This window comes from Epinephelus lanceolatus, chromosome 6, assembly GCF_041903045.1.
Source record: "Epinephelus lanceolatus isolate andai-2023 chromosome 6, ASM4190304v1, whole genome shotgun sequence".
NCBI classification, from domain to species: domain Eukaryota; kingdom Metazoa; phylum Chordata; class Actinopteri; order Perciformes; family Serranidae; genus Epinephelus; species Epinephelus lanceolatus.
The window spans coordinates 5,930,562-5,957,658 of NC_135739.1; the positions used below are offsets into that span (position 1 = coordinate 5,930,562).

Consider the following 27,097-nt stretch of genomic DNA (forward strand, 5'->3'; position numbering starts at 1 on the left):
TGGTGATGACTGGTTTATCCTCCAGGCGGTGAAAAATGAAGTCAATGTGCCATGCCTGAAGAACTTTGTGGAGATGCTGTACCAGACAACATTTGACCTAAGCTCCAGAAAGAAGCACTCTTTGGTAATAATTATATCATCATATTATTTTCTGTCTTCCTCCCCACCCTTATCTCCATGTACTCTGCATCGTTACTACTTCCTTCACCTTTTGTGTTTCACTCTTCCTGTATTTTGTTAACATTTCCATCAGCCCCAGCGTAGTCAGTCCGTCGTCGTCGTCGTCATCATCATCCAGAAATATTTGAAAATAGATACAACCTCATTGTTAGTCTGTTGTTTGCTGACAGTTTATTTATTTATTTTTGTTTATTTATTCACTTTATCTCTCAGAGACGATGCATAATAATAAACATTACTGTAAATATGCCAGGATTAGCCAGGAGGTTAGTTTCCATGCTCAGTCCCTGGCCAGGTGTGAAAGTTGGCAGCCTAAAAACAGCCTAAAAGTGTTTTCATATTTTCATTTTTAGTAATATATCTGTCATCCTGATGTCATAAAAAAGATGTCCGGTTTCAGCTCATGTGACTGTTGTTGCTCTTGGCCCGTCCATAGCGCACAATGCTTTTGTGCTTTTCTTTTTTTTTTCATGTGCTGAATTACAACATGTGCATACAAATAAAATCACACCCAGTAGATAAAGCCACTTATCCCTTTGCTTCTGTCGATGCTGACACTGTTTGTCTTTCCAGGCCCTGTATCCCCTGGTGACATGTTTGCTGTGTGTTAGTCAGAAGCAGTTCTTCCTCAACAACTGGCACATCTTCCTCCAGAACTGCCTCTCGCACCTGAAGGTACTGCCTGCCTGGGCCTTTACACCCAATCCATTTTAGAAAGTTTGTGCTCTAAAAAGCAGCACAATGACTGTATTCTTCAGATTGAAGTATTTTTAGCACACTATACTTGGTTTGAGGATGCCTAATTCAGAATAAACCTCAGAGGCCGTATGACTCATGTTATGAAACAGAAAATTAAAATTTGTTTTTTTAATTACAGGGTGAAAGCATCAATATTTACTGTTGTTAAAAGGACATTAATTATTATTATTTATGATATGATACTCTACTGACGGAAGAAGCTGTCTTGGTTGTGAAGGGTGTGCTCTGTGGTTCTGTCTAAAGATCATAATGTTCTTTCCCCTCCATTATCAAAAACCAGATCTGGACAGGAATAGCACTTGATTTTATAAAATAATAATAGAGTCTTTGTATTTTGTCCACTTGAAGTATAATTTGTAGTTTTTTCAAGACAGTCATGAAAAGATTATTAGATGTCACTAATAATCACTAATATAACAACAACCAATAAAATAAATTAAATGTGTAGCATCTATAAACTCAACCTCCCAGATATCCTTCATTTAAGCTGATGCTCTGTGCATATATGTTATCTCAAGTGCTGTTTTAACTCAGGTCTGTTAATGACTCCCTTTAAACCAATTATAAACAGATCAAACCTACTTTCCTTCTGTCCCCGACCATCATGGAGCCAATTCAGCCGAGAAGCTCATTGACCAAATTACTGTGACTGACTGACTGACTCAGTGACTGCCTTTTCCATTCTACACTGATTGCCCTTTGTGGAGATTGTATGATCTTGTGGTGGATAGATTTCTGTTTTGCGTCTTTGTGATGGTGATTTCCGATTGGTTTTGAATGGCCGTCTGTCTCCTCAGTGATCTCATTCCAGCATTCTCCTTCACCATTGTGATTGTTTTAGATTTCCTTGAATTGAAAATCATAATCAGTCTTCTGAGTGGTGGTGTTGATTATTTGATTGAGATAATTTAACAGGCTTGTGTGATGGTTCGAGTGTAGCGATGATTTTAGTGATTTTTAGAGCTTATGGTCCAACTAGTGATTTTAACCCTGTGGCTGCTCTTAAAAATAGTCAATGAATTACTTAAACTAACTTTCATGAAGTCTTTTGGTTTCACAAACAGGTTATCAGAATTATTTTACAAATCACTACAAATTTAAAGGTTTTTACAGTTACTAGCATTTTGTTAATATGTTATTCAAGTGTTATATTTTAGATTTCCCAGAAGGCCCTACTGTGCTCCTACACAATGTAAATACAAACTATAAATTACAACATTTAAATACCCAGTGTGACACAAATTGTGTGGGAAATCAACAGTTCATTAACTAAATTTACATGCACAGAATATTCCATTTTTATTCCCAAAAAGACTTTCTGCTGAGCTGTTTACATCGCAAATGAAAATATTCCATTATTATTCCTGTTTACAAGCAGCTGTGCTTCCCCCAATTAATATGCCCCAACATGTTGTTTATTATGTCAAAATATGGAAATGTCGAAAGAGTGAAGCTGCTTGTGCCATTTTGCTTCTTTGCATCCAAATCTTTTTGGCTAAGTACAAACATAGCCTGCCTCTTTCATTCGTCCAACCACCTTTTTGAAAAGGCGCTGTTGTGATATTTAAGCATATCAAAAAACTTGTTGATATCCAAGTCTTTCATAATGTTTAAAAGTAGGTTTTTTTTTTCTTCTGACTGGAAATGTGGGCTTTTCTTTAGGACATGCGTCTCTGCCCCATTCTTGCAAACTGCTGGCTAGTTTGTTTGTCTACAGGGCATCCATGACAACACACAGAGCTGACCCTAAACAGTGAAGAGGCCTGTGTCGCAAACTGTGCTAAAAAGCTCAGTTAAGATGCATTCTCTATATGCGCTGTATACATGTCAAAAGAATGCTCCTACAACCTGAATAAAACCAGCGTATCCCACATGTCTTAATCAGAAAATGTTTCACTTAGAAAAAGGCCTAATTTGGAATATTCAAACAGAATATGCTTTTTACATGAGCCATATCAATATTTTTTATATTTGGAATATTAGTGTGCATGTAAATGTAATCATAGACCCCCTTTTAGGGAGGAAAGGCAAAAAGTGAAGTCAAGAGCTCACATAGATTAAGGCATAATTTGTCATTTCATGACAACAGAAAATGTAGCCTGAGTACAGTTACCTTTTCTCTCTGCATGCAATATGTTGTGCATGTGTGTTCTCAGATCCATCATATAGTTTTATTATTTATTTGACATAAACAACAGTAAGAATAGGGACAAATATGTAGTTATGACTACTTTTAGAAAGAGTTAAGAGTTAAAAATATGTTATAATTGTGTTTCCTGAAACCTGATTTATATTGGTGCCCACAGTACATTACAAACTAATGGAGATAATAATTTATGCCATAATTGGGCTGCCCTACTTTAAAGTTCGATCCCCACAGGGTTAAAATACAGTAATTTGCATTTTGAGCGTGCTTGACATGGATTTGAATGGACTGATTGGGGTGTCGCTGCTTGTCGGCTTTGTAGGTGAAACAAATTTTGGAAATTTTGTTTTGTTGTTTGCTTTTTTTTCTCCAATCCATTTTCCATTCACATCTTTAAATGTCCTTTTCCTCATCCTTCTGTGTTCCCTTCATGTCCACTGTCGATTTATGTGTATTTCCTCTGTCCCACTGTCTGATTTCCAGACCACAGCACACCTTATTTTACTTTGCTTTTTCACTTTTAAATTAAGATTTGCCTCACTCCATGTTGAGATATGTTATACCATATCAAATACAAATGAGCATGCCACTAATAACTCCAATAATAAATCCACAAGTGGCATGTTAAATAGTTCATTGTATTTCATCTCAGTAAAACAGTGTTGATTTATGAACTGTCACACTGACAAGAGTGACGGAACTCTGGACTGCTCTTGTCATATTTGTTTAGGTTTTGTTTTTGCCTATAATTTGCATGTGTCCCTCCCCAAGCCCTGCATTCTTTGTCTCCTGTCATTTGATCTTTTTCTCACGTTGACTCGCTCCAGATGCCGTCTAACAACAGCATCCGAAAGCAGATTGAGACGCTGCAGGTGAGTTATCTGGTGTCAGTGACCTGCCTGGTGCTCCCATTCCTTTTAACAGTCCAGGTCCTGACCATGATGTAGGGTAGTACAGCTCTGCCTGCTTGGCTAATTGGGTAGTGAGTCGTTCTCTGTAGTGACAGTGACGCTGAGGTGTGAAGAGGAACTACTTTTAACTTGTGATGTCTCCTTAGGCTTTGTTGCTGTGCTGGTTTGTGTTTTGGTAGGTGGTGATGACTTTGCCTGATGTCTAGTTACAGATTAAGATTGTTACTGAAGATAGATGTTTATGTTTAATAGGAATACACAGTATATGGTTCCATTTAAGACCTGTTTATATGGGACTAGTGCTTCCAATGGACCCCAGGTGATCTTGAAATTACCCCCTATGTCTGTGTTTTTTGCAGGAGAAGCAAACTTTTTATTTGACTTGAATTTACTGACATTATTATTTTCCAAATATGATGTCAAGGCTCTGCACTGTGACATTTGTACCCATGCTGTGTAGCAGCTTCCATAATTGTCGACCAGTAAACGGACAGAAAAGAGGTGCCGAGAAAAAACAAATCACCAAGATGCAGATTCGCACCTGACTAATATTATCACATGACCTCTGTGTTTTGCAACATATGATAGATAACTTGGAACGAAATTGTTACTTTCCAAGTTATGGACATGGCAGATTTGCCTGGGATTAGGATCGCAGATGACCTCAATAATTAATTCACTCTTTTATTTACCACGCAAATTACGGATTATTAGATCTCTAATCTTATTGAAGTATATAATTTTTAAAAAATGATGATGTAAAAGTGCTGGAGCAGCCCTAGTTGACACTGGACACCACAGCTGTTTGTGCTCAGTGATCTACTGTTCTGTACGACTGTGGTTTGTTGAGTTGTAGGTGCAAAGATTAGACAAATGGTTGTTAGACTGCTGGACTGTGGGTCGCAATCTAGAAACATTTTCTCACTTAACACTATGTGGTTTTATTTTCCCTGGTTTTGAGATATCTGCCTGTGACATATGTTTTTACAGTACAGCATGCAAAAGCCAAGACATGGCGTGCCGTACCAGTAAGCATGTGCACCCTCAGTTAAGGATAACTGTGCTAATCCGGGTGCAGGGCCAGGCAGTGATCATCTCTGTCCTAAAACTGTGTCTTCACTTTGAGTTACCAGTTTGACAACACGATTTTTAATACTCTTTGTTGAATTGAAAACATCAGAAAAGGTTTGTTGGTTCCTTTTTTTTAAAATATTAAGATGGAGGAATAATGAAAGGACGAACAGTGGCTGTGGTGGGGTTGGATAGAAAGGCGTAGAGATGTAAGCCATAGGTGCTTAATGCCGTGTGGGCAAACTACAAACCTCTGCCAAGCCAATAAGGTAAAGCTGTCATCTGGAAGTCCTTGCACTGTGCCCACATCACACGCTCTGAGCATGGTTGTTCACAATATGGCCCTGTGTGCATAACTCCGCAATATGGATATTCATCATCATAGCAGGAAACTTGGTTGGTCAGTCCAAAAAAAATCCTGAAATATTGACACTTTTTGTTCCAGGACACACTTCTCAATTATTAGTTAAAATTTGTATTAAAATGGTTGCAAAGACTTGGTTATTCTCATAAAGACGTTTTCTTTGGGGTTGATGATGGTCTACATATTCAAAATATCCCCCAAAAGCCCATAAAATAGTTTTAGTTGACTAGTTTTACTGATGACTACATCTTAAAAGGCCTCAAGCTTAGTGATCATCACACCATGTGGACTTCATCAATCATACATTAGTTAGTGACTCATAAGAGATGATGCACAGAGACAAAAAAGTGATCATTCAGTTGCCCAGTTTTGTGTTTGATCTTTCTCCTCTAAACAGCTGCCTGATCTCACATATCTCACAGGTGGGTTGTGAAACTGCCACAATTAAGTTGAGCGGCTCATTTTATTCTTTCTACATCCACAGAACAAAGACCCCAAAATGTCCCGTGTGGCGCTGGAGTCGCTCTACAGGCTGCTATGGGTCTACATTATCAGGATCAAGTGTGAGAGTAATACTGTTACACAGAGGTCAGTTCCAGACCCACAGACTGCTCATAAACACACAATCAAACTGTTTTTCTCAGATGGTTATCAGTTATAAGTTGTTTAAAAATTGGGCTTTGTTGTTCAGCACTAAATAAGCTTAAAACATTCCCCTTTTTTCCCTCACTAGTCGATTACTCAGCATCGTTTCAGCACTTTTCCCCAAAGGCTCCCGCAGTGTGGTGCCCAGGGACACGCCCCTTAACATCTTTGTCAAGATCATCCAGTTCATAGCTCAGGTAAGTTTAGAGCATGAATTGACATGCCAGGATCTCACAGCTGAGCTAGACCCAAGGATACACCATGTAGTAGAGGTCTTCACGGGTCCAAAATGACTGACCGAACCCTAATGGACCCAGGGCATTTGTCCTAAGACTTGATTAGACATGATAACTCTAAAAATATATTTATTGCAGACCCATTTTGCCCAGATATTAAAGACTGGAGGACCTGGTGCAAGTCTGAGAGGAGAGAGACCTTGGGTCTATTTTATGAACCAGACAAACCCAGTACATATTCAATTCATGCTTTTTTCCTCTGCTCCACCTCCAACTCACTGACGCTGCTCCTCAGTGTTTTTTCCATCTTACTTTTGCTCTTGTAATTTGATCATAAGTCAGCCAAATCATCAAGCAAGTTACACTCACAGCACTTATGCGTTTCTTTCATGATCGGCGCTGATTACAGGTCTTCTGGGATCAGCTCGGGTGTTACACATAATGGTAAACAGACTGTGGACCCATGGTATGAGAATGGTACCGGAGCTGGAACCATAATTAAACATGGACCTGAACCTGTATGGGTCTAGGCTTGGGTCCTAGCATCCAGGTAGACCCTTGAAGACCTCTACCGTGTAGTAGGTGTGTGTAGTTGATTGCCTGCCTGTTTGTTATTACAGGAAAGACTGGACTTTGCTATGAAGGAGATAATCTATGACCTCCTGTGTGTGGGCAAGTCTCACAAAACCTTTGCGATCAATCCAGAGGTAATGTAGAGACAAGACTTCCAAGATCTGATGTTGTTGGAGTGTTGGCAGATTTTCTGTTTATATCCTCTCCCTCTGTCCACTCTAACAGAGGATGAATATCGGTTTGCGAGCCTTCTTGGTGATTGCTGACAGCCTACAGCAGAAGGATGGGGAGCCTCCGATGCCTACGACTGGGATCATCATGCCCTCTGGCAACACACTGCGTGTCAAAAAGATCTTCCTCAACACCACCCTCACTGATGAAGAAGCCAAGGTCATAGGTAGGTTGGATTCTTGAAACTCCATTTGTGATACATTTAACAACCATACCTTTCCTTCAAGAAAAAGATTGGTATTGTTCATTTTCTCGTGTATCCTTCAATGTAAGTTTTTTATTTAAAATGTTATTTTATTTTCTTGTTTATTCATTTTTTATATTTTTTTATTTTTCATTAATTAATTTTTACTTCTTGTATCACTATTGCCATCTCTATTTCATTTAATTTTTATCTTTATTTATTTCTTTTTTATTATTAATTTATATTTATTTTTTAATTTATTATAATTTTGGCCTTTTATACTTTATATTTATTTTGAATATTACTAACTATATCTCCATATATAGAGCTATTTACCTACGTATATTGGGCATGGGAAACTCAGTTTATGCCCTGAAAATTTCAATGAACATCTTTACTTTTTGAAAAATGGCAAGAAGAGGCATTTTTGTTATAGGATCTATGTTGCATTGTTTTTACCTGTGAGTGAAATGACTCTGTTGGGTGTTTCCAGGAATGTCACTGTACTACCCACAAGTAAGAAAGGCCTTAGATAACATCCTGCGACACCTGGACAAGGAAGTGGGACGCTCCATGAGCATGACCAATGTACAGATGTCCAACAAGGAGCCTGAGGACATGATAACGTATGTAATGACAACCTGCATTAATACGTTTTGTGTCACTGTGTTACTTCTGACCTGTAGCAGGTTCTCATGCACTGTTTTCACCACAGGGGAGAGAGGAAGCCAAAGATCGATCTGTTCCGCACATGTGTGGCCGCCATCCCAAGACTCATACCAGATGGCATGAGCAGACAAGACCTGATAGAGCTTCTAGCCAAGTAACTCCCCCTCCTCTAACTTTACTACAGACACATTAGTACACAGTCTACTGTGGCTCAAGTGGGCTTTCAGACGTCTTCTAATTTCTTTCTTCCTGTTGGCTTCTTCTCCGTCTCCAGACTGACCATCCACATGGATGAAGAGCTACGTGGCCTTGCCTTTACTACTCTCCAGGCCCTGATGGTGGATTTCCCAGAGTGGCGTGAGGATGTTCTCTCAGGCTTTGTCTACTTCATTGTCAGAGAGGTGACCGATGTGCACCCCACTTTGTTGGACAACGCTGTCAAGATGCTACTGCAGCTCATCAGCCAGTGGAGGCAGGCAGTGCAGAGCAGCAATAAGAGCCATGACTCACAGGTAAACGGTTAATTATCAGTGATTATTTTGTGGTATATGTATTAGTGTAGTTTTTGTTCAGTGACCTGAATGTCCTGACATTTAGATTGATTTTAATTCCTCTACACAGGGCTCAGGCAGCGGTCATTCTCTGTCCCTGGAACGTACTCCTCTGTTAGGTGTGCTGCATGTGGTGGAAGGTTTAGCACTGGTGGTGCTTTGTAGCTGCCGCCCCGCCACACGCAGGTTGGCTGTTAACGTGCTGAAGGAGGTCCGTGCGCTCCACACTGCACTGGGCATCGGCAAGGTAATAACTCAAAACCACAAACCACAGTGCATTTTACTGCAACTGACAAACAGCAGTCAAATGTGTATAAAACTTAACAAGTACTCTGTTTCCTGACTTTTGTTCTTTCTACCTGAATCTTTCAGGGGGATGAAGAATTGGCCATTGATGTAATGGACAGATTAAGTGCATCAGTGTTGGAGAGCTTCATTCATCTCACAGGAGCTGACCAGGTATTACTGCCTTTTCTTATTTAGAGAATCATAAAACTTGTACAAATACTCTGAGGCTCATTCTGTTTTTCTCTGTAGACCAACCTGCTGTACTGCCCCAGTGGGATTGATCTTCAGACGCTAGCAGAGTGGAGCTCATCTCCCATCAGCCACCAGTTTGATGTGGTGAGCCCCTCGCACATCTGGGTGTTTGCCCATGTTACTCAGGGCCAGGACCCCTGGGTCATCAGCTTCTCCAGCTACCTGCGGCAGGAGAACCTGCCCAAACATTGCCCCACTGCCCTCAACTACGCCTGGATGTTTGCCTACACACGCCTGCAGCTACTGTCTCCACAAGTTGACATCAAGTAAGTTTCCTCAAACCTCTCTGTCTTTGTGTTGTTTGTACATTGATGTTGTTATGTGTTTTCCTGTCATTATGGGTGTTTGTATAAGACTGACTTTAAAAAGGCCTGGTGATGATATCTTTGTGATGACATTATGTGCTCAGATTGTGGACTGAAGACTTTGTACCAAATAATGCTAGCCTAATGGGCTTGACACAAGATAAATAAATCACAAAGACTGATGTAGCATGCTGCCCTTGTGTGTGGCAGGAGGCAGCTACTTCAGTCTCTAGGCTCACTGTTCACTGTGAACTGTCCTTCTAATGTCATGTCATTAATCTCTGACCTCTTCTGTCCACCTTCAGTAGCCCCATCAATGCCAAGAAACTGAACAGTCTGAACAGCAGTGACTCCTACATTGGCCTTTGGAGAAACTACCTGATTCTGTGCTGTAGCTCCGCCTCCTCCTCCTCCTCCATGTGTTCCTCATCCTCCACCTCTGGCTCCGTCCGCTGCTCCCCGCCTGAGACGCTGGCGTCCACGCCGGACAGCGGCTACAGTTATGATTCAAAGGTCAAGAGCACTGCTGCAGACAACAGTCTGTTCTCACATGTTACAAAATCTTTAATATACAAAAAATGTATGTCCAATTTGTTTCTGAAGTGTGGAAAAATGCAATCCAATATCAATTTAGGTATGACTACGTTATATGTAACCCTGAACTTCAAAATCAAAAAATAAAGAGGACCAATGTAACATCGCCGCAATTAACAATGAACAGATCCTAATATATTTCTTAATTTTTACATTTCAGCCATGAAATTGTTCTGTCTCTTTGTGTCAATAGATTGTTGGTACTCCGTCCCCCTCCTCCCTGTTCAAACACATTGTTCCAATGATGCGCTCTGAGAGTATGGACATCACAGAGTCTCTTGTGTTGGGGCTTGGCAGGACCAACCCCGCGGTCTTCAGGTAAACAACACATAATGTGATCTGTGGTATACTCAATATACCATGCTACATCTTGATATACTTTGAAATATTTATCTTGTTTATTTACATGTGACTTTACTGTCATTTAGAGAGTTGATAGAGGAACTGAATCCCATCATAAAAGAAGCTCTAGAAAGAAGACCTGAAGTAAGTGCAGTTCATTGATAGTAGGAATTATTTCTGTCACAGTTGTGTGTTTAACAAAAGATAATATACTGAGTTATAATGCTGCTCTCTTTACTCTGCAGAACATGAAGCGACGCAGGCGTCGTGACATCCTCAGGGTCCAGCTGGTCCGGATATTTGAGCTGCTGGCTGATGCTGGTGTCATCAGTCAGATGTATGTAATCCACAACGATCTTGGACAGTATTACTAGGAATGAATTTGCTCTTTCATGTAACTGGTTTATAAACGTATTAATCTTTTCTTGCTACTTTACTTCTTACAGAGGCAGTGGAGGGTTAGATGGAGAGAGCCACTCTCTGAACAGTACGCTGCTTGAGTATGTTGATCTGACCAGGCAGTTGCTTGAAGCTGAAAACGACAAGGACTCTGACACACTGAAGGACATTCGCTGTCACTTCAGTGCACTTGTGGCCAATATCATTCAGAATGTTCCAGGTATATATACCATACTCACTTAGTCATTTATATCAGTCAGTAAAAATTAATTGAATGTCTCTCTAAAGTTAGTGTCTTAACATATTTCTTTGTTTACTTGTTGTGTTCAGTACACCAGAGGAGGACCATCTTTCCTCAGCAGTCACTGAGACACAGTCTGTTCATGCTGTTCAGTCACTGGGCCGGGCCCTTCAGCATTATGTTCACTCCCCTGGATCGCTACAGTGACAGAAATATGCAGATCAACCGCCATCAGTACTGTGCACTAAAGGTACACACAAACGCATATAAATACATAGATTTTAAAATCAATTTTCTTCATACAACACAGTCCATACCTGGTGATAACTTACAGCCTCTGTAATGTTCCAGGCCATGTCTGCAGTGTTGTGTTGTGGACCTGTAGCTGACAATGTTGGCCTTTCCTCTGATGGCTACCTCTACAAGTGGCTGGACAACATCCTGGATTCTCAGGACAAGAAGGTAAGAGAAATGATACTGTTTCAGCCTACTTTGATTATCACTACAATTGTCTGTAATAGTGGATAGGGCATGTGGATGAGTAGTGGATATCTGGTTGAGGGCAGAGTGTGCATCACCCAAGAAATGTCTTAAACGCTCAATCAAATATTCAAAAAAAAACACACATTATTTTCCTCTTATTGTCTGTGCTGGAACACCTGTATTTACATCTGAAATACTCCATTTAGCTCCTGTCACCCAAATGAAGCCCAGTCAGCATCATTTCCAGGTTTACCACATCTGTGCTTTCTCCCCATCTCTGCACCATCATTGCAGCTGGGTGAATGACTGTAACAGCATAGCAACACTTTCTACCATAAACAGTCACCAATAAATGCCTCTAAACCAAAATCTTTAAACTGGACATGCTCTAGCAGGAATATGATCTGAAATCAGAGAGAAATTAACAACATCAGCAACCAAGATTACAGTTTTCCCTGATGTTAGCATGCAGCTACATGTAGCAGTGTATGTAATGTGAACACCATATAAAGAAATCCATCACCAGCTGATGCCAGCTTGGAGTGAAAGTGGGAAAAACTACATGCAGAGTATTCACAAAGGTCTGAATGGATTACTTTTACATATGCTTACCTCATTATCTGAAAGTTTGGCCACATTTAATATGAACACCCACAGTGTAACATTGTGTATATGACAGAAAATAAGTAAAAACATAATGGGTCCCCTTCAAAACAGAAAGTGTACTCACTTTTCACTGCGATATTTAGCTTATGCACAAAGGCAACTCCTCCATGTTTCTGTCAGTCCCCATCAAAACATATGAAACCTCTAGAAAGGTCATGAAACACATTCCATATTTGGTAGTCTCAATGGTTGAATGTGATGGTGGCAATCACCACAAGACAAGTATTTAATTATAATGTCTGTAGTGATGCATCTAGACTAAGTGTCATAATTATTTTATGAGGAGCAATTGGTTCAGTCTGTCTGTACTATAAGACTTCCTGAGGTCAAAATTATGCAGGACAGGTTCACATACCATGATACTAGCACCACACAGTGGTGTTGAGAAGTCCTGCAGGAGGTCACCACATGTCATTGAATGTTTGATTTGGTCCACACAATAAACTTGATTATTTATAGAAACCAATTAGAATTTTAATCACCTTTTAAGCCAGTTTTAAAACAAACTATTTAGGGGCTAAATCACAAGCATATTCATTTTGTAATGCATGATTCATATAAGAAGTCCTTATGGCAGGTTTGTGTTTTAAAACGCACAGCTTTGCAACATAATCTATGATAATATTAATACTGAATACTAATGTTAGGTACTGAGAAATGAATGGGGTTGTGTAGTGACTGTTGGAAGAAGTAAAGCCATGGTTCTAACAGTTACTGTGTGTCCCTTTTTAGGTTCACCAGCTGGGTTGTGAGGCTGTGATGCTGCTGCTGGAGCTGAATCCAGACCAGAGCAACCTCATGTTTTGGGCCGTGGACCGCTGCTACACCGGCTCTCGTCGTGTGGCTGCTGGTTGCTTCAGGGCCATCGCCAATGTCTTTCACAACAGGTACTACACATTCCTAGCTTCAGATTGAACTCATTTTTGTGGGTTTTTTTGTCCCTTTGGAGCCCGAGAATTGAACTAAAATACTGCTTGTAATCATATTTTCTCGTAGGGATTACCAGTTTGACACTGTGGTGCTGCTGAACCTGATTCTGTTCAAAGCGGCTGATTCTTCCAGGGACATCTATGAGGTGGCCATGCAACTGTTACAGGTCAGAATTTCTGTTCTCTTTAAGAAGCGACTCTTACACATCCACACGTCACACTGTTAAATGCACTTTAACTGTTGATTAAATACTGTATGTTGTGATTGTCTGTGCGAAACGAATAGATCCTGGAACCCAAGCTCTTCCGTTACGCCCACAAACTGGAGATCCAGCGAACGGATGGTATCTTGACCCCTCCCTCACCGCTGCCACACCTCTACTCTGTGTCTTACTACCAGCTATCTGAGGAGCTTGCAAGGACTTACCCAGAGCTCACTCTGCCCATCTTCTCAGGTTTGCGACATTACAGTTTGGTGCAGGTGCTGCTGGGGTAGCAGGGTGCTTAAAGGTCTAAGTTTATTTGCCTGTGACAGCAAGGATCTGCCTTTTGTCTGTGTGAGCAAAACACTGACATTTTCCAAAGGCCTAATATAGCACACATAAGCCCAGCTGGCCACAATGATATGCATATTCACCTAAGCTTCACAACAGCTTTTTAGTTACATCACGGCAAGAATTGCGGTTTTGGCCCCCTCTGCATATTTTGATCAAGCAATGAGCCTGCATTGTAAAACTAAGGCTTGCAGGCTATCCTGCTCATTAGTTAATTTGTTCTGTGCTAAGAGGGGTAAGCACAGAAAATATCATTAATGTCATTTTAACTGACTGTAAATTATAAACTGACTTGCACCGTTTTACAGGGAATATTAAATTTTCACTTTTGGTGTGTATTTCCATCATGAGCTTGGTCTTAAATTTAAGTGTAAGTGGTTTTGAATTTAATTTGTTTATACCTGTAGACACCCTGTAATGGCTAATGTATCAGTGTGTCTTTTTTCCTTTCCAAACTATTACACTTCAACTAACAACCCCCTTCTCACTGTCCTCCACCCCAGAGGTGAGCCAGCGTATCCAGACGGCACATCCCAGTGGTCGTCAGGTCATGTTGCACTACCTCCTGCCTTGGATGAACAATGTGGAGCTGGTTGATTTCAAACCAACTGCACGGCAACCGGAAGATTGCGGCAGCGGTGAGGATGATGAGGATGTACACGAACGAGAGGTCATGGTCAACAGCCGACGCTGGCTCCGTGGAGAGGGCTGGGGCTCCCCTCGTGCAACAACCATGGTGCTCAACAATCTCATGTTCATGACAGCCAAGGTGAGACAGCTAATGGACCGTCTGCACTCCGTCATATTTATTAACAGGTTGGGTTTGGAAATGTTTACTGAGATAATTTATTGATCTGAAAGTATTTTATTTTTTCACAGTATGGGGATGAGTTTGCTTGGTCGGAGATAGAGAATGTATGGACCACATTAGCAGACAGCTGGCCAAAGAACCTCAAAATCATTCTGCACTTCCTCATCAGTATGTCAGGAGTCAACAGTGACCCCAGCCTCCTGCCCTATGTAAGTCTCAGGATATTTCCATCATGCATTTCCAGGTGCTGTGTCCACCACTTACTCCTCATGTTATTGACTGTGCTACGTGTGTCCTCAGGTGAAACGAGTCGTGGTTTACTTGGGCAGAGATAAGACTATGCAGCTGCTGGAGGAGTTGATGTGTGAGCTCGAGTTAACCGATCCTGTTAGCTCAGCTGTCACACACATGGACAACCCCCCCTATTACCGCATCACCTCCAGTTACAAGATTCCCTCAGTCACCTCAGGTTAATGAGCGTTCACAGTTCACAGCTTAGGCCATGTCTCCAATACTTAATCATGTTGTAAATGCTAAATGATCAATGTTTCATGTCTGCTCTCGCAGGAACAACCTCCAGCAGCAATACCATGGTGCCAGGAAACGATGGTCATCATGACAGCAAGATCAAAGACTCAAACATGGAGGACAGGTACAAGCTGAAATGCAGCACTATTGTATTTGTGTCAAACAGAGCATTTAATGGTAGGAGCAGGATATATGTATGTGATGATTTACAGTCTATGGAACTATAATATCACTCTCCAAAGATATGTTTCAAACTTGAGACACATACATGTGGTTTTTGTTGTGGAAATCTAACAGTAACCAGTAAAACATTGAAATTGCTTTCATTTAATAAAAAGCTACAGTGGTCTTGCTTATTGACTCTTATTCTAGAATACAGTTATAAAATCTGAAAGTCTGTGGCTACGTACAGACAGGTTGTCCGCACTGTTATTTCTCCAACCTATCCACATGGGCAGCTGTGGTAATGACTTATCTATTAGTAACTATGTAGTCATGCTGGTGACACAGGTTTCCAACGCTGATGCATCAGAAAGCATGAGAACATTTTATCATGTCCATTATTTTGCCCTCCAGACAATCGCACTGTCAAGTCATGGTGCAGAGTACCTCCGGCCCACAAGTCAAACTCCTCCATAGCGCTCTGCCAGTAGCAGCATAAATTCTGCTCTGCACTTCTGTCACTGTAGATTTGACATAGACGTTCTGTATAGTGTTGCGAGTGACATAAAAGACATTTTAAAATCTGATTAGAGCGCCCAGACTGAGATGCATCTGTAGTAACTCAACTGGAATCACATTTCAAACCATCTCCAAATTTGGATTGTGTTTACAAAAATGGTATTTTATGTCTGTTTCTTTTTTTCGCTGTCCAGACTTTCTAAAATCAATTTTTGATGTGCCAAAAAAAACAAAAGCATATTTGAACTGGTAGTTGGAGCAAAGTGTAAGACTCAGATCTCCTGTTTGTATGTGTAAAGTAACTCCTTTGAAAGAAAAAGGTCAAATTAAAATGGCTACTTGAGTAGTTATTTGAATGAATTCAATGAAAACACTGCACACTACAGTGAATTAGATTCATGTTATTGGCCTTGGGCAAAAAATGCTGGCACTGTCCTTTTAAACCAAGCGTGTCTGTTCTGCAGTTACACCCACCTGGACATCTACAGTGGTCTGAACAGTAACCTGAACCGTCAGCACCACCGTCTGGAATCTCGTTACAGCAGCAGCTCTGGAGGCTCCTATGAAGAAGAGAAGAGTAAGAACAAATTCACTAAACACCACTACATTAAACTGTACTCAGACTTTTTCCCATGAACACCGTTTTTGTTTCTCCCCTTTTCAGGTGACTCCATGCCACTTTATGCTAACTGGCGTTTGAAAGTGATGGATCACAACCGGCCGGAGCCTCTCCCCTTCCCTCCTACAGGAGGCTGTTGGTCTCCTCTTGTGGACTACCTGCCAGAGACAAACACTCCCGGTGTACCGCTCCACAGGTACATCGTACATCACCTTTACTCTCCCTCTACATTATTCTGTTGTGTTCTTTGCCTAATGAAACCCATCTTTTCTTTTTTTTAGATGTAACATAGCAGTCATCCTCTTAACAGACCTAATTGTGGACCATGGGGTCAAAGTGGAGTGGAGTGCCTACCTGCACCTCTTGCTACATGCAATTTTTATAGGTAACCATCTTCTTAATTGTTGATACTTTGGTTGTCTGTATCTGCCAAGAAAAGATTTTATTTTCTTCTTTTTGGGCCTTTCAGGTACCAGGCCTTGTACCAAAAAGGCAAATTCAAAAGTATACTATTGAAAAAATACATAGAAAAGTACCCAGCAGAGGACCAAGTTTAACTGACCTCATATTTAATTACTCCTCTACTCGCTAAAGTCATGGGGTCTAATCTCTTTACTCTGTCTTCTTCCAGGGTTTGATCACCAGCACCCAGAAGTGTATGAGCACTGCAAACGACTACTGCTTCATCTGCTCATCGTCCAGGGAGCAAATAGCAGCGTTCAGTCTGTGGCTATGGTGCTGTTACGCAACAGAGACTACAATGATCCGAGGGTCCTGACTGTGAAGCCAGTAGCCCCGGAGATCAACCTCACAGGTCAGTTCAGGTGTTGAGCTCAGAATCAGAAGAGAAAAGGACTCTAAAGAGGGGGAGGACTGCAGTTAAAGACTTTGACCTGATTCCCTCACAGCTTTAAGGATATTTTTTGTTGTAAATGGAGGGGAGGTACAAGAGAAATATTGCTCACACTCATTTGTTGTATTGCCAAGGCAGATCACTGGGTGGCAGCAATGATCAAGCCCCGCACAGTCAGGTTTCCTTGTCACAGAATGTCCAGACAGGAAATTCCTTTTTAAAATTTTAACCACAAAGTCTTGGTGAAAAGAACTCCCCATGAAAGACCCTGCTGAGAAAACAGCATCATGATGAATATAAAAGTTAGACCAATGCTTGTCACGTGAGAAAAAAGTGAAACCTTCATTATCTGTTTATATTTGCTTAAAGATAAAGTTTTTCTTTTTTAAATATTTTGTTTGTTTAGAATATTATGTAGGAGTATTTCTTGAGATGCTTTCAAACCACGCTGTGCAGCTCAATGTGTATGTTAATTGTCCCTACAGGAGTGCAGGAGTTATTGCCAGAATTTCAGCCATCACCGATGACAGACTCTGGCCTCAGCTCGAGCTCCACATCATCCAGTATAAGTCTTGGGGCAGGGGGAAGTGCTCTGTCCCACCTCTCCCCCTCACTTCTCAGTGAGGTAGATGCCACTGCTGAACAGGACGAGAAGGTCAAAGCTCTCATTGAGTTCATTACCTCAAGGTGAGAAGACCCTGAACAAGTATTTACCAAAACAATAAATTTACCACAGCCACTACTTGCACCACTATCTCCGCATTTTCACTGCATGATAAGGCACGGCTCAGCTTTACTTCACCTGACTCACTTATTTTGGATTTCCATGAGCAATAGTTGTGGATAGTACCTGGTACTTTTTTTTCTTTTTTTTTTTTGGTACCACCTTGGTTGAGGTTCCAAGGGAGCTGAGCTGATACTAGAGAGTGGAGTTAAAACACTGCAGACAACTGTTGGTCAGACAGAATCATCCCTGTCGCAACACGAGACATCCTGCACAAACGTGCTATTTTAAATAGCCAAGACACAGTCAACAAAGACTGCAGTGATTTTTTTTTTTTATGTGCTCAACCCAAATTTTGAAAAATGGCAGCCCACAAAGCTACGCCGTACTACACTGCATAACTGAGCTTACTCTGTTTAGTTATGAGTGTTTATTTTGAAGATACTGTCACGACTATTTCACACGACGTTACTATGGCGATCAGTTAAGATTGCCACCTACACTAAGCGCTTACTATCTGCTGTGGAAAACAAAATAGAGAAAAGTATTCAGTAAACAAAAGCAAAGTAACTGGTGTCACGCAGTGAGAATGAGGCATATTTCCACTACCACAGTATAATCTTACATGCTTAGTATGTGTGCTGTTTAAATCATACAGATGCATCAACACATTTGCGCCATGTTACTTATTTTGTTCAATCATTTGCTTTCATGCCTGCAGCAGTGTCTGAAAGGACTGGGTATTTTTACACTGCATGGTTTTGATTTTCGGGTTGGTGTGATATTGGCTTTCTCTGCCTGGTGTGATAACATCAGCTGATGTTCTGAGGTGTGGTGTAATATCGGAGCTTTAGCGAGTCACGTTGCCTGATGTGTGTTTTGTTCTTGCCTGGTAGAAAGCGGGGCCCGCTCTGGAACCACGAGGACGTGTCACCTAAGAACCCCAACATCAAGAGCGCTGACCAGCTCAGTGTTTTTGTCAGACATGTAGTGACCGTCTTCAAACATTCCCAGTCAGGTCTGTATGGTTCATAACTGCTTGTCACCTCATTTTACAGATTTCAATCTCAAGATACAGATATTGCTTGGACAGCTTTATCATATATAAACTGCATGTGCATCCTTTCAGGTTACCAGCTCGAGTCATTGCTGAGTGAAGTAGCGCTACAGACAGCTCTGTCTTGCTCTTCTCGCCACTACGCTGGTCGCTCATTCCAGATTTTCAGGGCACTCAAGCAACCTCTGACTCTTGCCACACTGTCTGACATTCTCTCTCGGCTTGTAGAGACTGTGGGAGACCCAGGAGAGGAGGCTCAGGTGGGAACATATAGCATTCTACTTTAATCCCCACAGTTTAGTCCAGCCCGTTAAAAAATGACTTACAATTGCATTTAGAGCACAGTTTATACATTACGATATAAATAGATATATTCGTTGCTGCAGTCCAAACTGCAACAACCATTGTAAAGATGGAATGGGTCCTTAAGAAGTACCTACTGTAAATCACATCAGAAATAACCCACACCCTAGACATATTTTATAGGAACTACAGTTGCTATGTAGATTAAAAGGATAGTTTGGATGTTTTTCAAATTTGGGTTGTATGAGGTGTCAGATAATTACCTACAGTAAATAGCAGTTGCCATGCTCCCATATTGGAGAAGCAGACAGGAGTACCGCCATGGAAGCCAAGCAACGCACTGCTGTCGATAGGGGCAGCAGCAAAACATGTTTTATCCACCAAAAAAACATCAATATCAGTATAAGTGTAAGTATACACTGTATTTCAAATATTTTCACTGCTTTACCTTGCTTTCAGAAAGCCCCTTTTGACGTGGAACTGAAGCTGTTATCTGTGCTCTCTTTGAATCCACTCGACTCCTTTGAAAAAAATTAAATTAAGGCCACCAGACTTCATTGACAAAAACAGTAATTTTACCACACACAGTTTCTGGTCTACTGCTGCCCAGGGCCCGTATTCACAAAGATTCTCAGAGTCCTCTCAGAGAGCTCCTAACTTAGCCTAAAAATTCCTAGCAAGGAATCTTAGCTTAAGAGTGACTCAGGAAGTTTCTGAGAGCAACTCTGAGCAAGGAGGGGACAGAAAATTTTGTCTTCGTGAGGAGGTGTGGTTGACCCTGTTGCTAGGTATGACGCAGTCTTCTAAAAGCTGTGATTGGTTGTTACAAAAAGGAAAAAAGAAAAAACAAAACAAAAACAAATGCACTCCTAGTAATGAATGGACAGTGAAATCAACCGATCATAGAACTTAGACTGTATTAAGAAATGTGTAATCGTGAAAATAATTTTATGTCATGATGATGAAACTTAGCAAAATTAAATTAATTGTTACACAGCTTCAAAATGTTTGAACGTACCTCATTCACATGCCGATTATTATATTGATTTGCTTATTGTTATGTTTACTCGCCATGCTGGTAATTTTACTACTTAATCTATTTGATAGTAATGGTGGACGCACACTCAGCTGTCAGCAATTACTGTGATTGCTGGCCTCCTTGTAAAAAGCGGTTTGATTTGGCAGAATGACCAAAACAACGAATGAAATGGAGAAAAAAAGAACAAGAAAGCCAAACTGGACAGAAGAGCAGTGCCTGCTGTTGGCACAGCTCGTGGAGGAGAACAAAGGAGTTTTAAGAGGGAAATTTCGATCCCGGGATCACGGCACAGGGGGCAGACTTGGGAGCGCACTGTCCGACAAATCAATGCGTCGTTCCCTCTCCTTTTACGCACAAGAGATGAGTGTGAGAAGCGCTGGTACGTGCTGCAATCCAAAGCGAGAGCGGAGATTGCAGCTCATCCCTGATGAGGTCAACCACAAACATTATCCCAGCATGATCAAGCCGGTAACGTCTTATTAAATCACTTTCGTTCAATATACGGAGAATATCTCTCCTACCTCTCTGTCTTTCCGCCATCTTCTCTGTTTAAGACACTCTTAGGCTTCTTAAAAGTCCTCCTCCCTCCTCTTAACAGTTTTTCACCTTAGGAGCTCTCTTAAGGCCTAAGATGCTTTGTGAATAACTTTTATCTTACCAAGGGAAAATTCTAAGAAAAATCTTAGAATTTGAGGAATTCTAAGATTTTTCTTAGAACGACGTCACTAAGAGCTACTTTTAGTCTTAGGATTCTTTGTGAATACGGGCCCAGATCATTTAGTTTGTGTTATTGTGTGACTTTGCTATTTTAAGGGGTCAGTTCAGCTTCACCAAAGTCACACAATAACACGAACTAACTGAGTGAGGCAGTGGTAGACCAGCAACTCCTGTGTTCCATGAGGTAAAATTATCGGAGGCTGTGAAGAGAGCACTAATGGATATAACGGCCCCCACCTAAAGTGGTGAATATATTTCAAATATAGTGTCCACTTAGACTTTTCCAGGTGACTAAAATACATTTTACTGCTGCCCCCATCCACAGCAGTACATTGCGTAGCTTTTGTGGCAGTACTTTTGCGTACTTCTCAAACTGGTAGTGTGCTGGCCACCATCTACTGTAGGTAATACACTGACTGTGGATAAGTACCTCATTTGACCCCACATCAAAAGATCCAAATTATCCCTTTAAAAATTCTGATGTTGTACAAGTAAGACATTTTCAACTCTGTAGTTTGGAAAGTCATCATTTTCACAGGCTGACCTGTGGTGTTTTTTCTCTTCAGGGCTTTGTCATTGAACTACTCTTGACACTGGAGTCAGGCATTGACACGCTAGCAGACACCGTCAAAAACTATGACCTCCTTACTGCCTTAGCACAGTAAGTCCACCCACTGATAACATCTATATTTCACTATGTGAAATGGAGGTCATATGGAGGTCATTTACAAAAGTTATTTGATGTTTTCGTTACAGAACCTCTTCTCGTGATCACTTGTTGGGACCTAAGTTTGCTGCCAACAGAAAAAGCACGGGCCAGCTGAACATGAACAGCGGTGGTCTGTTCCATTACGCTCACACTCGCAGCAACTCTCTTCGTGCCAGCCTCATGAGTGAAAGAAAAGCCGACAGGCGTAGGAGTAACACCCTGGACATAGCTGACCGACTCGGTGGTAGCCATGGAAACCTGGCACGCACGCGGAGCTTATCATCACTAGGTGGGGGAGGGGGTCCAGGAGGGGACGCCATCCCCCCCGTGGACCCTTCAAATCTGATGGCCACTGTGTTCTGGATCGCCGCCTCGTTGCTCGAGTCGGACTACGAGTTTGAGTATCTGCTTGCCCTGCGGCTGCTCAACAAGCTGCTGGGCCAGCTGCCTCTGGATCGTGTAGACAGCAGGGAACGACTGGAGAAGGTCCAGGCCAAGCTGAAGTGGTACAGCTTCCCCGGCCTGCTGCAGCTCTTCCTAAAGGGCTTCACTTCTGCTTCGACTCAGGAGCTCACCATCCACCTGCTCAGCAAGCTCATCAGTGTCTCCAGACATACACTGGTAGACCCTTCACAAGTGGCAGGTAAGTGTGCGGGACTAAACATTGTCAGTTTGGTAATTCCAACAACAAACTTACTTTTAAAGACTTAAGTTAAACTTCGGCTCGACCTCAATAACAGTGGCAACATCCAGTAATGACATCCACAGAGCATGCGCCCCTCATTTAATAACAGTGTTTTGTTTTTTTTATTGATGAAGTTGTTTCCGTAACTTGTTTTGGGCCGGTCCCAGAGTAAATACTTTTTGCCTTAAGAATTAATGACTATATTTGGGACAAAAAAAATACTCTAAATTGGGACAAATTCCTTTTTGGGCTTCTACATTCAACATCTACAAATATTAAAACAAATTTCTTATTTACTTAATACTTAGTAGAGCTGCTAGAAAAGCAATTACAAAGAAATGGCTTCATCCAGACACTCATCTTTAGAGGACTGGTATGATATCATTTATGAAGACTTTGTAATGAAAAGACTCGCACGAAGCTTCAGGAAATTCAAATTTGAGGAAATTTGTGGGAAATGAAAAATGTTTATTTCACTGAAACACTCTTTTGTTTAAATTTGTTTTATTTTTTTATTTTTTTAATCACATATAAAAAAACACCCTGTATTTTTTTGGTTTTGTTTTATAATTACATTGTAAAAAGCTGAAAAGTTGGATTATTCTGTAAAAGTGTCTAACTAAAGATGATCTTGTGAACTGCTGCTGATAAGTTCCCCCAAATAAAGGGAAAAAATGTTCCCACAATTTGAAACATGATACCTAATCAGAAGGTTATTTAGTTGTGCAGTTGCTCAAAAGCTTTTCTTGTTTGCTCCATTGCATTTAGTGCTCAGTTTCATGCTAACATTTCTGTTATCAGTTGTATTGATATTGGTTATTGCTTTAGACTTCGTTGCTAATTATGTGACTCTTTGTGTCTACTGTCTTCCTGTGACACGTCTGCAGGTTTTCCTTTGAACATCCTGTGCCTCTTACCACATCTCATCCAGCACTTTGACAGCCCCACTCCTTTCTGTAAGGAGACGGCTGATAAAATCGCCAAGGTGTGCGCGGAGGAGAAGTCAGCCACGCTCTCCAACCTGGCCCACATGATGAGCCTGTACAGCACGCACAGCTACTCCCGCGACTGCACCAACTGGATCAACGTGGTCTGTCGCTATCTCCACGATGCCTTTGCTGAGATAACCTTGAACTTGGTCACTTACTTGGCTGAGGTACGCAAGATGAAGATTGAACTCGTTGCTGTCAGTCACATACGATAAGATCAAGCCATTGATGTGTCCATCTGTGTCTCTCTCAGTTGCTGGAAAAGGGCCTTCCCAGCATGCAGCAGTCCTTGTTGCAGATCATCTACAGCCTGCTGAGTCATATTGACCTGTCAGCAGCCCCGGTCAAACAGTTCAACTTGGAGATCATGAAGATCATTGGCAAATATGTGCAGGTGAGCAGTCACCACACTTCCTGTGTAAGTTTGATCACATATCGCAATTAGTGCTGTTGCATGTCACTCGTAAGTTATCAGTTATTTTATTGCTTATTTACTCTGTGTCTTAACCCTTTGAAACCTGGAACAATATCACTTTTCTTGTGATGCTTTCAGATACCCTTTGCAAGTATTTAAACTTTTGAACGCTGAGCAAATTGGTGAAATTCTGCTCAAAAACATGGCAAAAAAGGCTACTTGGTAAGAGATGTCCCACAAATTGCAAAAAACAACAACAAAAAAAAATAGATATTTAAAATTTTTCAGATCATTTCCTTGTTTTGTTTTTTATTTTAACTTATTTTTTTTATATTCTTGTTTTTAATTTTGTCTTTTTACAAATTTATTGCAATGTCTTTCAAAAACATGGGGGAAAAGGCAATGAGCAATCCAGTAAGAAATTTTTCAAAAATAAAAAAATATTTTTAAAAAGCTAGGGAAAAACTATATTTATAATTATCGTTATTGTATATTTAAAATTATGTCAGAATTCTTATAATTTTTAAACTTTTTTTCCAGATCATATCCTTGTTTGTTTTTAACTTCCTTTTTTTCCCTTTCCTTTCTTTTTTTTTTAAAACTAATTTCTTGTTTTTAATCTTCTCTTTTTAGTAATTTCTCACAAAAATTTTTGGGGTCATTTTTTAATTCGTTGTTTATTCCCTTCTTCCCATGTTTTTCAAAGTAATCAAGCCACTTTGCTCAGGTTTCAAAGGGTTATTAAGTAAAGTAATTGACTTCTTCACTACATAGGTATTTCTTTTTCTTAATCCTTAACATGATTTTCTGCAAGTAGCAGCACCAGGAATTGTAAAACTTCAATTGTAAAACTTCACCCATGCACCATTTGGGTGCAATTTGTCATATGTTCAGTATTAGTTGTATTATTTTCACAGATAGCCTAATGCATGTAATCCATATCTTACAGGGTTGTTTTTGTTGAGAGGCCTCTTTGATGCAGCTACAGCTCTTTATGGGAGCCTTTTACCAGCCCTGACTCGGGGCACTGTATGCTTCTCACTCACTGCGTCTAACAGCTGTTATACCATTATTGCCTCAGGCCGATGCTGTACTGGCTTACTACCAGTGTTGCCTTTTGAAGAAGACATTATGTTTGTGCGAATACAGTACACCCCTGCATGTGCATCGGCGTGCACTCTGAGCTGTATTTGTTTGCCATCCTTTTAAGGTCCCCCGACATTAACATAGGCCATACATTGTAGAAAATGGCCTCAGAGATTAAGTGTGTAGCTGCTGTGTGGGTAGGAGATGTTTTGGCCTTCTGAGGGAAAATATGTCCATTCACATTTATATATTCTCCAGAAACACCTACACATCCCCATATCTTACAATGGAATCATTATATTGTTTTTTACAGAGCCCGCATTGGAAGGAGGCTCAAAACATTCTGAAGTTGGTGGTGTCACGCTCAGCCAGCCTTGTTGTTCCAGATGATGTGCAGCGATCATACAGCACAGAATCCTGCGGCTCTCCAGAAATTGCCTTTACACGCATATTCAACAACTCCTCAAAAGAGCTGCCTGGCAAAACTCTGGATTTCCACTTTGACATCTCAGAGGTCATTTCCCTCCCACTATGGCTTTTTCTGTAGTTGGGTTTTCACTCTAATGATGTATTTTATAGTATTTTATTGCTAACTGGCACTATTTCACTCTGTAGACACCAATCATAGGGCATAAATATGGTGACCAGCGTACTGCAGCTGGCCGGAATGGAAAGCCGCAGGTCATTGCTGTAACCAGGAGTACCTCCTCCACATCATCCGGCTCCAACTCCAACGGTCTGGTGCCAGTAAGCTGGAAGAGGCCTCAACTCTCTCAGGTACCTGCTCCAACAGACACTGGACATCCAACACCATGCACAAATTAAAGCCATGTAGCAATATTCAGGTCCAGGTACTACATCCAAATGTAGCACAAATTTAATAGAATTTTTAGAACATCTGCAAAAGAAAATACAAATTAAGGTTTGTGTACAGTATCCGCTGTAATGAGAATGTAAGGTGTTAGTTCATTGAGATAAGCAGCAGCTGACACTAATTTCTCCAGTCAGGTGCTACTATGCAAATGCTGAAGAAAAGGGTGCAACTAGATTATGGAATTAAGAGTCAAACCTCAAATGGTGGAATAGAAATGTAGAGAACATGGTGGAAATAGGGCATTTATGTTTGTTTCATGTATTAATTTGAGGAAGGATACATCCTCATCGTTCTACACAGATCAGATGTTTTCACCTGCTGCTGCCTTTTTTGTCTCTTAAGTGGGGCGGAAGCTTCAGTGGATATTTAAATCATATGATTCCTGTACTTCTCCACCTCAGCTGAGTGTAAAAACTTCTTTGCAATATTTTGAGGGGTTTTTATTCAGAATTTTTGGTGTTTCCACACTTTTCTTCTTCTTCTTTTAATGCACATATTGAAAAGGCACATAAATACAGGTGGATGGCAATGCACCCACTGACTTGTGGTTAAGCTTCACCAGGCCCAGCTCCGATCCATCTTTGTTGTTTGGATCTGATACTGTATGTGCCAAAAATAACTAGTACAACGAGCTAAACTAGTTATGTTCACTTGTTAAAGAGTTGTTTTACAAATGAATTAAACATTTACAAAGGCTTGTGTCCAGCGTGCAAACAAAAGCCTTTAAAGACACCAAATGGTTCAGTAATAGTAAATAATTGTAGTTATTTCACCAATACTCTCTCACTCCATGTTGAAGATGATGTGCACAAGACTATTTTTTTTCTCTTTGTGATAATGTACTTTTGTTACAGAGAAGAACCAGAGAGAGGCTGATGAATGTCCTGTCTTTATGTGGCCCGGAGTCTGGCATTCCCAAAAATCCATCTGTAAGACTCCTCTCCTACTCTAAAGCCTCTGACAAGGTCTCTGTGAAATCACTGTTAAGGATACCGCTATTGTAACTTTGTCTTTTTGTTGTAGATTTTGATCTAATTTGAGTTTAAATTGTTTTTATGGACATACAACAATTGTGTTTTACTATTTCACAAAAAAGAGTCTCTTTTTCCTTCTTTCTGCGCAGGTGGTTTTCTCATCCAATGAGGATCTGGACTCTGCAGACCAGCAGACCAGTCTCATACCCACAGTGGAGGAGGTGGTCAGAGAAGAGGAGGTGCAGGGAGAAGACACGGGCAGTGAGCAGCAGTTCGGTGTTTTCAAGGACTTTGACTTCTTAGATGTGGAGTTGGAGGATGCTGAGGTGAGAACTTGCAGTAGATTTGACACACACAACAGGCTTGTTTGTGTGTGTCAAACTGAAGTAGCTCCATGTGAATAAAAAGTTATAAAAGTTGTGTTTCTCACTACTTTTGTTGTTCCAGATTAACAAAATGT

The 27,097-nt window shown here is 40.8% G+C and overlaps 1 protein-coding gene across 17 annotated transcripts in view; it reads left to right on the forward strand.

Moving 5' to 3' along the window:
* Positions 1-27,097, forward strand: part of fryl (furry homolog, like) — an 85,668-nt gene that overhangs the window by 37,517 nt on the left and 21,054 nt on the right. For 8 of the 17 annotated variants that reach the window (XM_078168535.1, XM_078168534.1, XM_078168536.1 and 5 more), the window contains 42 exons: positions 26-124; positions 754-855; positions 3,913-3,957; positions 5,916-6,019; positions 6,165-6,273; positions 6,933-7,019; positions 7,111-7,282; positions 7,794-7,926; positions 8,016-8,123; positions 8,244-8,481; positions 8,591-8,767; positions 8,893-8,979; positions 9,058-9,326; positions 9,671-9,878; positions 10,153-10,277; positions 10,388-10,445; positions 10,547-10,638; positions 10,748-10,920; positions 11,031-11,191; positions 11,293-11,403; positions 12,823-12,977; positions 13,087-13,186; positions 13,306-13,474; positions 14,077-14,342; positions 14,453-14,593; positions 14,685-14,853; positions 14,952-15,036; positions 16,058-16,170; positions 16,258-16,408; positions 16,494-16,597; positions 16,844-17,026; positions 17,551-17,752; positions 18,686-18,807; positions 18,919-19,106; positions 21,472-21,566; positions 21,662-22,257; positions 23,187-23,455; positions 23,542-23,682; positions 25,103-25,303; positions 25,405-25,566; positions 26,518-26,628; positions 26,787-26,963. In XM_078168535.1, the coding sequence (XP_078024661.1) occupies positions 26-124; positions 754-855; positions 3,913-3,957; positions 5,916-6,019; positions 6,165-6,273; positions 6,933-7,019; positions 7,111-7,282; positions 7,794-7,926; positions 8,016-8,123; positions 8,244-8,481; positions 8,591-8,767; positions 8,893-8,979; positions 9,058-9,326; positions 9,671-9,878; positions 10,153-10,277; positions 10,388-10,445; positions 10,547-10,638; positions 10,748-10,920; positions 11,031-11,191; positions 11,293-11,403; positions 12,823-12,977; positions 13,087-13,186; positions 13,306-13,474; positions 14,077-14,342; positions 14,453-14,593; positions 14,685-14,853; positions 14,952-15,036; positions 16,058-16,170; positions 16,258-16,408; positions 16,494-16,597; positions 16,844-17,026; positions 17,551-17,752; positions 18,686-18,807; positions 18,919-19,106; positions 21,472-21,566; positions 21,662-22,257; positions 23,187-23,455; positions 23,542-23,682; positions 25,103-25,303; positions 25,405-25,566; positions 26,518-26,628; positions 26,787-26,963 (6,558 nt within the window). The remainder of the gene's footprint in view (positions 1-25; positions 125-753; positions 856-3,912; positions 3,958-5,915; positions 6,020-6,164; positions 6,274-6,932; positions 7,020-7,110; positions 7,283-7,793; positions 7,927-8,015; positions 8,124-8,243; positions 8,482-8,590; positions 8,768-8,892; positions 8,980-9,057; positions 9,327-9,670; positions 9,879-10,152; positions 10,278-10,387; positions 10,446-10,546; positions 10,639-10,747; positions 10,921-11,030; positions 11,192-11,292; positions 11,404-12,822; positions 12,978-13,086; positions 13,187-13,305; positions 13,475-14,076; positions 14,343-14,452; positions 14,594-14,684; positions 14,854-14,951; positions 15,037-16,057; positions 16,171-16,257; positions 16,409-16,493; positions 16,598-16,843; positions 17,027-17,550; positions 17,753-18,685; positions 18,808-18,918; positions 19,107-21,471; positions 21,567-21,661; positions 22,258-23,186; positions 23,456-23,541; positions 23,683-25,102; positions 25,304-25,404; positions 25,567-26,517; positions 26,629-26,786; positions 26,964-27,097) is intronic. The other 9 variants (XM_033622084.2, XM_033622086.2, XM_078168530.1 and 6 more) reach the window with 3 other exon arrangements.